Source organism: Gavia stellata, chromosome 38 (genome assembly GCF_030936135.1).
Source record: "Gavia stellata isolate bGavSte3 chromosome 38, bGavSte3.hap2, whole genome shotgun sequence".
Classification (NCBI taxonomy): domain Eukaryota; kingdom Metazoa; phylum Chordata; class Aves; order Gaviiformes; family Gaviidae; genus Gavia; species Gavia stellata.
Window position 1 is genome coordinate 424,773 of NC_082631.1, and position 14,877 is coordinate 439,649.

General features: G+C 65.5%; 1 protein-coding gene across 3 annotated transcripts; it reads left to right on the plus strand.

Annotated features, from left to right (window-relative positions):
* Nucleotides 1-1,505: 1,505 nt before the first annotated feature.
* On the plus strand, nucleotides 1,506-14,552 carry OLFM2 (olfactomedin 2). Of its 3 annotated transcripts, XM_059833001.1 has the most exons (7): nucleotides 1,506-1,643; nucleotides 3,958-3,975; nucleotides 6,799-6,936; nucleotides 8,231-8,386; nucleotides 11,472-11,691; nucleotides 12,248-12,354; nucleotides 13,875-14,552. In XM_059833001.1, the coding sequence occupies exons 1-7, from the start codon at nucleotides 1,506-1,508 to the stop codon at nucleotides 14,550-14,552; spliced, it is 1,455 nt and encodes a 484-aa protein (XP_059688984.1). The 3 variants fall into 3 exon arrangements, with proteins under 3 accessions (XP_059688984.1, XP_059688982.1, XP_059688983.1); XM_059832999.1 differs by lacking the exon at nucleotides 3,958-3,975 and having other exon boundaries at nucleotides 6,787-6,936; XM_059833000.1 differs by lacking the exon at nucleotides 3,958-3,975.
* The last annotated feature ends 325 nt before the right edge of the window (nucleotides 14,553-14,877 follow it).

The window sequence follows — 14,877 nt, forward strand, 5'->3', positions numbered from 1 at the left end:
GGGTGGTGGGGGGGGGGCTTTCCCCGTGGGTGCCCGCGTGGGAGCCGGTGCTGTGCGTGGCTGTCCCCACGCGGTGGCACTGTGGGACCGTGACACGGGTGACGGAGGCCGAGGTGGGGTGAGGATGCTGAAAGCTGCACCCAGTGGGGTGGGTCCCGGGGGGCGGGGGGGGTGCTCAGGGTGGGCACCCACGGGCAGAGCTGCTGAGAGGGTTTGGGGTGGCGGGGGGGACCCCGGGGAACTCGCTGCTGTGGGGATGGGGTGCGCTGGGGAGGTGGGGGGGGGGCCCGTGGGTCGCAGCGAGGTTGGAGATGAGGATTTGGGGGGGCTGGGGGGGGGCCTTGGGGGGGGCTGGGCCCGGGGTGATGGGTGCTCGGGGGTGGCTGCACCCTCCAAACCAGGCTGGGGGTGCGGAGGTCCCTGATACTGGTACCGGGCTGAGGGAGCGCAGAGGGCTCCGGGGGTCCTGCTCCCCCAAAACGGGGGTCTCCGGGGGTCCTGCTCCCCCAAAACGGGGGTTTCGGGGGTCCTCCTCACCAACCCGGGGGTCCCTGGGGTCCTGCTCCCCTAAACCGGGGGTCTCAGGGGGTCCTGCTCCCCCAAACCGGGGGTCTATGGGGTCCTGCTCCCCTAAACCGGGGGTCTCTGGGGGTCCTGCTCCCCCAAAGCGGTGGTGTCTGGGGGTGCTGCCCTCCAACCCGGGGGTCTCTGGGGGTCCTGCTCCCCCAAACCGGGGGTCTCTGGGGGTCCTGCTCCCCTAAACCGGGGGTCTATGGGGTCCTCCCCCCCAAAGCGGTGGTCTCTGGGGGTCCTGCTCCCCCAAAGCGGTGGTGTCTGGGGGTGCTGCCCTCCAACCCGGGGGTCTCTGGGGGTCCTGCTCCCCCAAAGCGGGGCTGTTTGGGGGTTCTGCTCCCCCAAACCGGGGGTCTCCGGGAGTCCTGCTCCCCCAAACCGGGGGTCTCTGGGGGTCCTCCCCTCCAAACCGGTGGTGTCTGGGGGTGCTGCCCCCCCCAAACCGGGGGTCTCCGGGGGTCCTGCTCCCCCAACCCGGGGGTCTCCGGGGGTGCTGCCCCCCCAGACCAGGCCGTGCTGTGTTGGGTGGTACCGTACCGTGCCGGGTGGGACCACCCCTCACCGGGACCACCCCTCACCGTCCCCGTCCCCAACCGAGACCTCTCAATATCCCCCCAAAACCGCACCACCCCAAACCGGGGCCGTACCGCAGACGGACCCGCCCCGTACCGTACCGGCCAGACCCGCCCCAGACCCGGGGGGGGGGGGGGGGGGGCCGTACCGGGCTGGCCCGGGGCCAGCGACACCGACGTCACACCGGAGCGGTCCCGGCCCCGTTATAAGGGCGCGGGGGCTCCGCAGGCGGCGCGGCCGGTGCGCGGTTCGCCCCGGTGGGCACCGGGTACCGGGTACCGGGTACCGGGAGGGGGGGTTGGGTTGGGTTGGGTTGGGTTGGGGGGGGGTGATGGGTATGCGGCGGCGGCGACGGCGACATGACGGTGCCGCTGCTGAAGATCGGGGCCGTGCTGAGCACCATGGCCATGGTCACCAACTGGATGTCCCAGACTCTGCCCTCGCTCGTGGGGCTCAACGGGACCGCCGTCTCCCGCCCCGGTACCTCCGAGAAGATCGTGAGTCGGCCCCGGTACTGGGGAGGGGAGGGGGAGCACCGGGGGATGCCCGGGCTGCGGCGCGGAGCTGCGCCACCGGTACCGGGAGCGGGTGGGTTGGGGTGGCTCCGGGATGCGGCGCACTGGGACCCCCCCTCTAACACCCACCGGGGGTGGGGAGCCCCCTCCGCCTTCCCCCGGGGACCCCCCCGTTCATGGGTACCCCCCATCCTCCCGGGCAGGGTGCACCGGGACCCCCCCGGTTCATGGGTACCCCCCCATCCTCCCGCTCAGGGTGCACCGGGACCCCCCCGGTTCATGGGTACCCCCCATCCTCCCGCTCAGGGTGCACCGGGACCCCCCCGGTTCATGGGTACCCCCCATCCTCCCGGGCAGGGTGCACCGGGACCCCCCCGGTTCATGGGTACCCCCCATCCTCCCGGGCAGGGTGCACCGGGACCCCCCCGGTTCATGGGTACCCCCCATCCTCCCGCTCAGGGTGCACCGGGACCCCCCCGGTTCATGGGTACCCCCCATCCTCCCGCTCAGGGTGCACCGGTGACCGCCCCCCCCCGACACGGGACCCCCCCCCTCCGCTTTCCCCCTGGGCACAGGACCCCCCCTCCGCCGGGGATTCCCCGGTTCATGGGGACCCCCCCCCCACCCCGGGCAGCGCACACGGGACCCCCCCCGGAGCAGGGGGATCCCCCCCTCCCTGCCCTCCCCTCCCCGGGCACCGGGGACCCCCCCACCGGGGAGCCTGGGGCTGGGGTCCTCCAATGGGGGAGACCCCCGCGGGGTATTGGGGGGCTCCTGACCCCCCTCTTTCCCCCGGTAGACCTGAGCTGGGCAGTTCCCGGGGGGCTGGGGGGGGGCTGGACCCCCACAGGGCCCCACTGCTCCCCCCGGCCGGGGGTCTCCGGGGGGGGCTCTTTGCCAGGCGAGGTGGGTGAGCCCCCCCCGGTTCGCAGGACCCTGGGGAGCGGGTGGCTGGTCCCCAGACTGGGTGCTCCCCCCCCTCCCCGCCCCAGGCAGGGGCACCCCAAATTCCCCCTGGGTGTCTCCGGGCTCCGGCCGGCGTCAGCCCTTGGGTGCAAAGCCCTGTGAGAGCGGGGCTGGGTGCGCGGCGCGAAAATAAGTTGGGTGCCCGGGGTGGGGGGGCACACATGTTTGTGGGGGGGAGGTTTTGGGGGGCTGCGGCTGGGCTGGGCTCGGGGCGATGCCGCAGGCAGGAGCGAGCCCCCGGGGAGGGCTGGGCTGCGCGGTCAGTGCCGCGGGGCCTGGCTGGCACCCAGCCGTAGCCGGTGATGCCGGGGGGGGGCTGGCTATGATGGGGGGCCACGTCCTTCATCATGAGAAGACCCCTCCGATAGCCGGAACCTCCCCATGTGGGACTGAGCACCCCGTTTTGGGGGGGCGCGGTGGGGAATCCTGTCAATGCGGGTGCTTCGTGCCATTGCCGGCGCCGATCTCGGTTATGGGGTGGGGGGGGGATGATCCGGTTTGGGGGTGTTGGAGGAAGGAGCTGGCACAGCCCATCTGGAGCCCGCCGGCAGACGTGCCGCCGGTAGCCAACCGGCTTCGTGTGCCCCCCGTTCCCGGCAGTGCCCCCCCCCAACCCCACCGGAGCCACCGGCAGAGCCGTTGAGGGGGGTCTCACCGGGCTGCTCCCCCCACCTTGACTCTGCCCTGGGCTGATGCAAATCCCAACCGCGAGGGTCCTTCCCCTCAGCCCTCGACCCATTCCATCGGGATCCTTTTCAGGGTACCATTCCCGACCGGGCTTCTGCAGAGGATGAGCGCGGCGGCCTTCGTCGCCGCAGCCCTGCGCGTGGCGGCGGGGGTCTCGCCGGGCATCACCAAATAGGCGATCGTGTCGCAGGGCAATTAGCGGCGCTCGGGGTAAAGCAGGCGCTGCTCTACAATAATTGGCTAATCATTAGTCGCTCTTTGGTGTTCCTTGTAAAATCATTCATCACCGGGAAGGAGCGCTGCTAATGCGGCTGTAACGGACTGGCGCAACAGCCCACGGGAGCTGCCGGGACGGCGTGCCGGACCGCGGGGTGCGAGGGGCCGCCGGCGCAGCCGTGGCGGGGAGCTGGGGGTGCTGGTTACGGAGCTGATCTCCCGCCCGGCTTTGGCAAGGCAGCGCTTTTCCCCTGGATGCTGAAGTGAGCCGGCCTTACCCAAAAGCCGGTACTCACCTCCCCGGCTTTGGGCACGCTGATGGCCGGCGCGGCCTTTCGCTGTTGCCTGGGGACTCTTGAAGCCCTTTTCTAGAAAATAGCGGTTCCTTTTCCGCTCTGAGGTCCGAAGTCGGATTCACCCAGCCCAGACCCGGGTGCTCCCATCGGCTCGGCCCCGTGGGACGCCGGCTATTGGGGACACCGTCACTGCGGACCCCGGCGCTGGAGTGGGCAACGGTCCTCGACTTGCCGTGGAGGAGCAGCACCGTGCTCCGACCGGCGATGGGGAGAGACCGGAGCATCCTCTGCAGCGGCTCCATCACCTGCCCGGAGCGGTCCCTCTCCAGAAAGAGGGGGCAGAGGCGCGGGGGGGGGGGTTTGCCTTCACCGCCTGTGCCGATTCGGGGTCTCCTGGCTTTGAAGGGCGCTTGGTCAGACCCCCGTGCCCCCGGCTGTGGCTGCTTTGCCGAGGCAAGGGGCTGAGCGGGGACCCTCCGGATGCTTGGGGACCCCCGTGTTCCCCATGAGAGGGGTTGGGGTGCTCCGACAGCCCCCCCAGCGCTGAGCTCCGGCTCTCCGGCAGCTGGCTGCACCGCGGCCAAGGGTGTCAGCAGTTTCTCCTCTCCCGAGCTGCGAGCAGGCAGCTTTCCCGGCGAGCTCTAATTAATAACCCGGTGACAGATTGCACAGGCCGCGTTTAACCTAATAACACCGCCGGCAGCAGCCGCCGCCGGGCCCCCGAGCCGCAGTGGGCAGGCACGGGCAGGGCTGCCCCCCACCTCCATCCCGGGGGGTTCTCCGCACAGGGCGGGATGCTGGATGCTGGATGCTGGATGCGGCCTCAGGGAGAGCATCTTCCCGGGATCTGGCTCTCGCCCGCATCCCGGAGCCGCTCGGGATGGACCCCAGGGTTTCCGCGCCATGTGAAGCCCAATCTGGCGGGCGGAGGAGCTCTGCCAGTCTCCGAATCGGTGGCTCTGAGCGCTGCCTGCACGTATCCTGCCTGCCACAGGCTGCTGCTGCCTGGCATTAATTATGCATTAGCCCTCTATAAAGTATTTATGTCCGCCTGCCGCTCAGCCGCGGCCAGAAGGATCCCGGGTAACGGAAAATGGTTCCTCGGTGACTGCGGATGCTCGGCCCGGGTTGCTCCCGGCTTTGCTTTGGGTTCTTTCATTTCAATAGCTTTTTTTTTTTTTGCGGGGGCAAGAAATGAAGGTTTTGGTGCACAGGATGCTCCCAGGATCCGGGGGCTGGGAGATCGGGTGGCGCCCCGGCCGGCTGCGGGTGCTTGTGCCGTGGCTGCCAGCCCCATGCCGTGCCCGGAGCAGCTGGGGTGACCCCCTCCTGCCACAGGGACCCCAATTTCGGTGGGTAGGAGCACACAGCGCCGTGCATTCCGTCTTTCCCAACATGTCTATCTGATAATTGCTCATCATATTAATTCACCTGCCGTAGCAGCAAGCGGCCGGCACGACGCCGTCCACCTAAAGACTCGTCATCCCATGATGTTGCTCGTCACCAGCCGGGGCTGCCGAGGGCTCCCGGCACCGACCGGGCTCCATCTCCGCTGCGTTGGAGCTGGGCTGAGTAAATCCCCTATTTACCTCCCGTTGCGATAACTCAGGAATTTACTCGGATAAGGGCGAGTTTTACACCGCCACCAGTTAATTTATTCTCGTTGCGCTGGAGAATGGTGTTTAGCCAGCGCCGTGTCCAATAAATCCCTTCCGATGTGAAACATGAAGTTAAAACCGCTGCGTGCAAAGTAAAGTATCGTCCCTGGCTTGTTACAGGGAACGGGTCATTTATCTTCGCCTGGCTCGGTGCAGAAGGCGCTTAGAGAGCGATGAGTTTGCTCTTGATTTTCATAATTAATAATTATGAATTACCCATGAAATGCTAAATGGCCCAGCGCAAAAACGCCGGCTTACGGCACGAATAAATCAGGCAGCGGCGAGGAAGCAGGGGGTGGTGGTGGATGTTCCTCTGCTCGGTTTTCGGGGCGAGTGTGGTGGGACCCAGCCGAAAGCGAGAGCCTGCAGTGGTCACCCCCCATCCTGGGCTGCGTTGGGAGGTGGAAAGTGAAACCCCGAGCCTGGATCCGCCTGGAAAAGCCGCAACTGGATGCAAAAATCGGCTTCCCAAGGCTGGTGGGGTTGGTGGGATGCTCGGTCGGCTGGGGATGCCCCGGTGCCCACCCGGGCAGGGGGACGCGCTGGTATTTCCTCGCCGCTGTCGAAGGGACCTGAAATTCGAAGGGAAGGAATTAGCGATTTGTACTCGTAGCTTCGCTCCTCTCCAGGGGCGAGACGGCGGCAGCGGAGGAAATTCCTGCCTCGTCGATTCTATTAGTGGGATATAACACCAGGCTGGGTCCGCGGGAGGAAGAGGAGGGACGCAGAGCTGGTGGGAGATGATGAAGAGCGTTGCCTCGTCGTTCCCTCCCATCCCGCTGTCGTTTCGCGGCCGGCCCGGGGAGCACGGGACCTGCCGGGAAGCTGAAATCTCCGTATTTGGAGCAGGTCGCTGCGGCGAAATGAGGCTTGGGGAAGGGAAAAAACATATTAAATGACCTGGATAAAAACCTGAAAGGAGGGAAAAATGCGAAGCGGCTCAGACTCGATGGGATGAGGATGGATTTCGGAGGAGGGAGGTGGCGGCGAGCAGGGCGGGACTGTGCCGTGGCGGGATGCGCTCGGCGTTGGGCTTTGCCGGCACCGCGCGGGGACGGCGGCGGTTGAGGAAGGGTTCGGTGGGCTCATCCCAGTGCCGCGACGTTCCTCCCTTGCTGCCTTGTCAATCGGCGAGAGGGAAGGATGCTCCAGCGTCTTGGCAATGCCGTGCCGCGCTGCCAGCCCTGCCCCAGCCCCGGCGGTTTTGGGGAAGCCCGGGCGCGCCTGGGGAGCCTGGCGCGGGTGGGCGAGCGGCTCTGGCATCCTTCCGGGCTCTGACATCTCCCCTCCTCTCTCCCGCAGACCCTCTTCCAGAGCCCCGACGAGGGCTGGCAGGTTTACACCTCGGCGCAAGCCCCCGACGGCAAATGCCTCTGCACGGCCGTCATCCCCGTCCAGGGCACTTGCTCCCGCGACCTGCGCAGCCACCAGCTCCGCCAGCTCATGGAGAAGGTGAGCGTTGGCCGGCCCGGCGCTCAGCGGCGTTACCGGCCGAGCCCGCTAACGAAGCGGTTCATTTGTGGGTGGGAGGATGCGCAGCTTTGCCCGGCAGCGGCGGACCGCTGTGGTGGGGGAGCCCCTTCCAGCGTGGCCGCACCCCGCGGCGTGGTGCGACGGGCTCGTCCCTTCCCTGGGGACACGCGGTGGCCACGTCCCGGCGAGGACGCCCGCAGCTCCCTCCCTGTGTAATATCGCTGTGCAAAGAGCCGGTACGAGCATCCTCGACGCTCCCGCATCCCCGCTGCAATGAGGAGCATCCGCATCCTCCTGCGTGGCCGTTAGGTTTGCTGGAAGGGCGTCACCGCGCCGCCGCGCATCCCTGGCGCCGCCGGCACGTGGCGATGCCCTCGCCGCACAAACCCCGCCTGCCACGCTGCCGCAGAGATGAAATCAGCCCGGAGATAAATCCCGAGCGTGCTTTAGCCTGCAGCCCCGTGAGCCAAATGATGCTTAACGGAGCCCGGGTGGTTTCCCTGCGCGGAACGGGGGGGTTCCACGCTCCCGGCTCCTTCCCCGTGGGCTCTGCAGCAATGCCGGCGGAAGCCATCAGCCCTCCCCTCCCTGCGGCACGGAGCCGTGTGCCTGAGCAGAGCTCGTTTAATTTCCCCCTGGTTTTTACAGGTCCGCACGGGCGGGCGAACCGCAAACCCGATTAAACTTTTATTATAACGCGCTGCAAAAACGCCTCTTAAGCAGCTCCCTTCCAAGGCGGCGGCGGCACCGTAAATACCAGCGGGGCTGGGGCTAATAAATAAATAACCGTTTGAGGAACACGGCCACGTTCACGTCATTTGAAAGCAGGGAAATAAAATAACTTTGCCGGCTGCGGCAGATGAAATTAAAGAACGAAAGCTCATAGCCGGGGCTGGGAAATGTGCGCTCGGGTGGTTTAAGAAAAAAAAACAAATAACAGCCGAAGGAGGATGAGTAAACCGCATTATTTTATACATTAAAGCTGCAGGGGAAGAGTTTTCTCGCAAGCGTTTACATAAACGCCGGCGTGGTGGAGCGGGGAGCTGCTCGTCCGGCGGCTCCCTGGGGACGGGGACACTGGGATGGGGTCTCCCGGGGCCGTGTCCCCACCAGCACCCGGTGACCCTTGGCCGGTCCTGGGGGCTGCTCCGCCTTCCCCATCCCCTCTCCGCCTTTGCACCCCAGATTTCCCCGGCTCGGACCTCTTCGTTAGCAGCAGGGAGCTGTGTTAATTAGCCCGAGAGCTTTATCACCCCTCCGTCCCGCCACGCAGGTGCAGAACATCTCCCAGTCGATGGAGGTGCTGGATCTCCGGACCTACCGGGACCTCCAGTACGTGCGCAACACCGAGTCCCTGATGAAGGGCTTGGACTCCAGGCTGAAGGTGGCTGCTGAGAGCCAGAAGAGCCTCAACGCCAAGAGCTTCCAGGTGAGCCCGCACCCCCCCAATGCCTCCTGCACCCCAAGGGACCGGCTGCTGGGTTTGCCAGCCCTCCCCGAGCAGGCGGTGCTGCGTGATGCCATGAGGCGGGTGGGCACCCTGGGAAGGGTCCTGTTTTCGGTGGTCTGGGGGGCTGAACACCCCTGTGGTGGTCCCAGGGCTAGGAATTCCTGCGGCGGTCCCGGGGCCGAGCATCCCTGTGTGGGTCCGGGTGGCCGAGCATGCCTGTGGTGGTCCCAGGGCTAGGAATTCCTGCGGTGGTCCCGGGGCCGAGCATCCCTGCGGTGGTCCCAGGGCTAGGAATGCCTGCGGTGGTCCTGGGGCTGAGCATCCCTGTGTGGGTCCGGGGCCAAGCATCCCTGTGTGGGTCCGTGTGGCTGAGCACCCCTGTGGCGGTCCCAGGGCTAGGAATCCCTGTGGTGGTCCCGGGGCCGAGCATCCCTGTGTGGGTCCGGGTGGCCGAGCACCCCTGTGGCAGTCCCAGGGCTAGGAATTCCTGCGGTGATCCTGGGGCCAAGCATCCCTGCAGTGGTCTGGGTAGCCGAGCATCCCTGGGGTGGTCCCGGGGCCAAGCATCCCTGTGTGGGTCCGTGTGGCTGAGCACCCCTGTGGCAGTCCCAGGGCTAGGAATTCCTGCGGTGATCCCGGGGCCGAGCATCTGTGTGTGGGTCCATGTGGCTGAACATCCCTGTGGTGGTCCTGGGGCCGAGCATCCCTGTGGTGGTCTGGGTAGCCGAGCATCCCTGTGGTGGTCCCAGGGCTAGGAATCCCTGCGGTGGTCCCAGAGCCGAGCATCCCTGCAGGGGTCCGGATGGCCGAGCATCCCCACGGCACCGGAGAGTGCAGGGTGGGCGCAGTGCAAGAGCGGGAGAGGGTGCCCAGCTGTGGTGGGTGCACAGGCACAGGGCAAACCAACCCGGGGGCTACATCCTGCCGCCTTGCCGCGTGCCGCGGGGGGAGCTGTGCCGGTGCCGGGACAGCAGAGCTGGCCAACTCCCAGCCCATCTGGCTGCGATTCGACACCTTTAATTAAACAAAACACGGCTTTTCCCCGGCAAAGCCACGATTTCCACCTGACGGGTGGCAGCCGCCAGCGCCGTGTGCCGATCGATGCAGCCTGCAAGTCAATGCTGCCCGTGCTGCAGCGGCTCCGCGCCCCCAAAAAATCCCATTAGCTGCCCCCCCGCCGGGGCACTGGTTTATTTTGGGAGCCTCAGGGCTTCAACCTGACAGTTGAAGAGTGTTTCTGTCTCGGGAGCGGCTGGTTCTTGGCACCGAAACGGGCCGGAGGATGCTCGGGTGGCCGGTGGGTGCTGACAGTTGCAGAGACGAGACATTGATTAAACATCTGAGCTGCAGCAAATGTCTCGGCTGGTTTAATCACAGCAGGAGGTGCTGAGCCCCGCGACCGGGATGCAATCCCACCGAGACATGGGAATGCTGGCCCGCTAATGCTGCCCTGAAATGAAAGACAAGGAGGGAGGAAAGGTGCCAGCGAGACGGGCTTGTTCCCAGGAAAACCTGCGGAGCCGTGGGACGATGAGCGGGGCTGGGGGCTGTGGAGCGGGACGGAGGTGTTGGCTGTGGATTTACAGCGTCCTTGAGCGAAGGAGACTCGATGGAGCGGCTTGCAGCCAGGGCCAGCTCCCCGCCGTGCTTCCCCGCACTCCTTCCCTGCCATGCCGGTGCGGTGGCTGGCACAAGCCTGGCAGGATCATGCATGAGCCCCTGTGCCTGAGCATCCCTGCGGCGGTGCCGGGGCCGAGCATCCCTGCGGGGCTCCCAGGACCGAGCATCCCTGCGGTGGTCCTGGGGCTGAGCATCCCTGCAGGGCTCCTGGAACCGAGAATCCCTGCGGGGCTCCCAGGGCTGAGCAACCCTGTGGCGGTTCCGAGGCTGAGCATCCCTGTGGGGCTCCCAGGACCAAGAATCCTTGTGGGGTTCCCAGGACTGAGCATCCCTGTGGCGGTCCTGGGGCCAAGCATTCCTTGCGGCGGTCCTGAGGCCGAGCATCCCTGCGGAGCTCCCAGGACCGAGCATCCCTGCAGGGCTCCCAGGACTGAGCATCCCTGCATCGGTTCCGGGGCTGAGCATCCCTGCGGGGCTCCTAGGACTGAGCATCCCTGCGGAGCTCCCAGGACCAAACATCCCTGCGGGGCTCCCAGGACCGAAAATCCCTGCGGGGCTCCCAGGACCAAGCATCCCTGCGGTGGTCCTGAGTCCGAGCATCCCTGCGGGGTTCCCAGGACTGAGCATCCCTGCAGCGGTCCTGAGTCCGAGCATCCCTGCAGGGTTCCCAGGACTGAGCATCCCTGCGGCAGTCCCGTGGCCGAGCATCCCTGCGGCAATCTCAGAGCTGAGCATCCCTGTGGCATGCAGGGTGCTGGGTGCACACGTACCCGTTGCCTGGAGCCATCGCCCATCCCTGGCACGCTCTCCCCATCCCATGCTTGCACCCCGTTCCCATCGGGGTGTCGGAGACCTGCTCAGTCTTTGCCTGCCGGACGGCTGAAGCCTTTGCCTGGGTGCTTCCAAGGTCCAAATGCTTCTTATCCTTCTCCTTGTGCTAAAATAAGTGGAGATTTTTTTAAACCCTGGACCTGGCATAGAACTCTGCCTGTTGCTCTCATTCCTCTGGCACCGTCGCTGCACCGTCCTGCATCCCTCCTGCGTAGCGCATCGCTCCGCGCCCAGCCACCCCGCTGCTCCGGGCTGGCCGGCGAGGGGGGACGTCACCCCGCGCTCCCACAGCGGGGCCGGATCCTGCCCGGTTCCCGCTCTGCAGAGCGAGGCGATAGCATCGGCTGATTCATTAGCTACCGCTCCCCGAGCGCTTGGGAGACGCAAAGCCTTGTAATTGTTATTAATTACCAACCTGGGGAATAGGGCTTGTCTCCGGCGCATTAACGAGGCCATGCTCCGCAATCGGTGCTGCTGCGCTGGAAAGCTCCTTACTACCCCCGGAGGGACGGACAGACGGACGGCAGGCATGGGGACAAGCACCACCAGGCTCCAGGCAGGGGCTTAATTTAAAGGGGGGTTGGTTTTTTTTCCCCTTGCACCCCTTAAACAGGAGCTCAAGGACAAGATGACGGAGCTGCTGCCCCTGATGCCCGTCCTGGATCAGTACAAGTCGGACACGAGGCTGATCGTGCACCTGAAGGAGGAGGTGAGGAACCTCTCCGGGAGCTTGCTGGCCATCCAGGAGGAGATGGGTGCCTACGACTACGAGGAGCTGCAGCAGCGGGTGCTGATGCTGGAGGCCCGGCTGCACGCCTGCATGCAAAAACTGGGTACGATCCCCCCCCCACCCCGGGCACCCCGGCCTCGGCTCCGGTGTGGGTGGGCACCCAGGTCCCCCCCGGCTCGCAGCTCACCCCGGGGTCCCTCCCGGTGCAGGCAGGGCAGGCAGCCAACGCTGCCAGCTTCCCCGTTCAGAGAAGCCAAGGCGCCGCGGCTGCCCGCAGCCGCCCTCCGCTCTGCCCGCGTGCCGGGCCTCCCGCTTTGCTGCACTGCCGATATCTTCCGAATAATAATAATACCGGCAGCTCAGCATCCTCCAGTATGTGCCAACGGGGCGTTTGCTGGTGCGGTCAGGCTCCGGGATCCGTGCAGGAGCCGCCTTTCCTTGCTCAGGAATAGCTGCCAGAGCCCATCAGTGCCTTTTCCTTAAGGATGCCCCATCCTGCTGCCCCGTCCCCCGAGACTCCTGGGGGGTCCCTGGGGTGAAGGGGAGCCCTGGCAAATCCCCGCTCGGTGCGTGACGCCCAGGGGACCGGAGGGAGCTGGGCAATGTCACGGTCCTGGATGCCCCCCCCATAACTCCGAGCTCTTTTCCCCCCTTTCCAGGTTGTGGGAAGCTGACGGGCGTCAGCAACCCCATCACCATCCGAGCGTCGGGCTCCCGCTTCGGGTCGTGGATGACCGACACAATGACACCCAGCGCCGACAGCCGGGTGAGTGGCACGGGCACCCATGGGGATGGTGGGGTGGTGGGGGGGCGACAGCCCTGCCTGGGCTTCCCATGGCTGCCGCGTGGCTTTTTTCTGGGTGTCTTTCCCTAAAACTCTCCCAGGCCCAAGCAGAGGTGAATTTTGCGAGGGGGCAGCTCCTTGGCAAGCCTGGCCCTGAATTTTTGCGAAACCCCAGCGCTCCTCGGGCAGCGTGTCCCCTCCAACCTGCCTGGCTCCGGCTGCCGTGGCCCTCCTGGCTGTGCCTCCACGGGGGCATGTCCCTGGGGTGCACGCTGCCTGGGGTGCACGCTGCCTGGGGTCCCTGCACCTCGGTGTATGCTCCCTGGGGTGCACGCTCCCTGGGGTGCACGCTACTGGGGGTGCACGCTGCCCGTGCATGTTGCCTGGGGTCCCTGCACCTCGATGCACACTGCTTGGGGTGCACGCTGCCTGGGGTGCACGCTGCCCGTGCACACTGCCTGGGGTCCCTGCACCTCCATGCCCGCTCCCTGGGGTGCACGCTGCCTGGGGTGCACGCTGCCCATGCACACTGCCTGGGGTCCCTGCACCTCGATGCACACTGCTTGGGGTGCACGCTCCCTGGGGTGCACACTGCCTGGGGTGCACGCTGCCTGGGGTCCCTGCACCTCGGTGCACGCTTCCTGGGGTGCACGCTTCCTGGGGTGCATGCTGCCTGGGGTGCACGCTACCTGGGGTGCACACTGCCCGTGCACACTGCCTGGGGTCCCTGCACCTTGATGCACACTGCTTGGGGTGCACGCTGCCCGTGCATGCTTCCAGGGGTCCCTGCACCTCGGTGCACGCTTCCTGGGGTGCACGCTTCCTGGGGTGCATGCTGCCTGGGGTGCACGCTACCTGGGGTGCACGCTGCCCGTGCACACTGCCTGGGGTCCCTGCACTTCGGTGCACACTGCTTGGGGTGCACGCTGCCCGTGCATGCTTCCAGGGGTCACTGCACCTCGGTGCACGCTGCCTGGGGTGCACGCTGGCCATGCGCACTGCCTGTGGTCCCTGCACCTTGGTGCATGGTCCCTGGGGTGCAGGCTGCCCATGCACCCAGGGTTCACACTCGCCGGGGTGCCCGTGCCCGGGTGCATGCTCGGCGGGGTGCAAGCCCCCTGCTCCATTGCACGTGGGGCGCGTGCTGCCTCTGCGGAGCTCTGCCAACGCTGATGACGGAAACTGGGCTGCCGCGGTGGGACGCCGGGCAGGAGCTTCCTCGGTGTTTCTGCAGGCTGGGAGCTGCATCGGGCTGGGCGTTGCTAACGAAGCATGCCCTCTTATTAAAAATTAACCAAGAATTTGAGCTGCTGAAAGAGCAGAAAACATGTTTAGAGGGGGAAGCCAAAAAAACTTTGCGTCCTGGCCCGGGGCAGCAGCGTGAAGGGTGCTGGGGGGGGACCCTGCGGGACATGGGTCGTGTCCGTCTGTCCTGGGAGCCAATCTCGATGGGAGTGGGGGCCCTGTTTTGGCGGGGCGTCCCTAACCTGAGCCCGCTGCAGGTGTGGTACATGGACGGTTACTACAAGGGCCGCCGCGTCTTGGAGTTTCGGACCTTGAATGACTTCGTGACGGGACAGAACTTCGTGCAGCATCTCCTGCCGCATCCCTGGGCCGGCACCGGCCACGTGGTCTTCAACGGGTCCCTCTACTACAACAAATACCAGAGTAACATCGCGGTGAAGTACCACTTCCGCTCCCGCAGCGTGCTGGTGCAGCGCAGCCTCGCCGGAGCCGGCTACAACAACACCTTCCCTTATTCTTGGGGTGGTTTCTCCGACATCGACTTCATGGTGGACGAGAGCGGGCTGTGGGCCGTCTACACCACCAACCAAAACGCCGGCAACATCGTGGTGAGCCGGGTGGACCCCCAGACGCTGGAGGTCCTGCGGAGCTGGGACACGGGTTACCCCAAACGAAGCGCCGGAGAGTCCTTCATGATCTGCGGTACGCTCTACGTCACCAACTCCCACCTTGCCGGCGCCAAGATCTATTTTGCCTACTACACAAACACTTCCAGCTACGAATACACGGATATTCCCTTCCACAACCAGTATTCCCACATATCCATGCTGGACTACAACCCGCGGGAGAGGGTGCTCTACACCTGGAACAACGGCCACCAGGTCATCTACAACGTCACGCTCTTCCACGTCATAAAGACGTCGGGTGAGCTGTGACCCCGCGCCGGACTCCTCTGCTCTCCCTCCCCAGCTCTTTCTTTTTCTACACTTCAGCCTCAGCCATTCTCTGTAGGGGATGGAGCCTTCCTCCTCCTCCTCTTCCTCCTCCTCCTCTTTGATTTTTATTTTTTCTTATATTTCTTTGGTTTCTTCCCGCGGTTCATGGCGCATGGATCTCTTCTGCCTTCATTTGAGCTGACCTCGGTTGGTTTTTTTGGTTTGGGTTTTTTTTTTTTTCTCTCCCCAATTTACATCTTTATTTTGACGGCAAATAAAATGTTCTCTTTGACATTTGATGGGGCTCGTGCTGATGTGTTTTTTC

What these genes read in the sequence shown, in the direction of transcription:
- OLFM2 (XM_059833001.1), top strand. Translation starts at nt 1,506, where the DNA reads ATGACGGTGCCGCTGCTGAAGATCGGGGCCGTGCTGAGCACCATGGCC. An exon ending in TCAACGCCAAGAGCTTCCAG is followed by an intron (nt 8,387 to 11,471) that starts GTGAGCCCGCAC and finishes CCCCTTAAACAG; the next exon opens with GAGCTCAAGGACAAGATGAC. An exon ending in CACCCAGCGCCGACAGCCGG is followed by an intron (nt 12,355 to 13,874) that starts GTGAGTGGCACG and finishes AGCCCGCTGCAG; the next exon opens with GTGTGGTACATGGACGGTTA.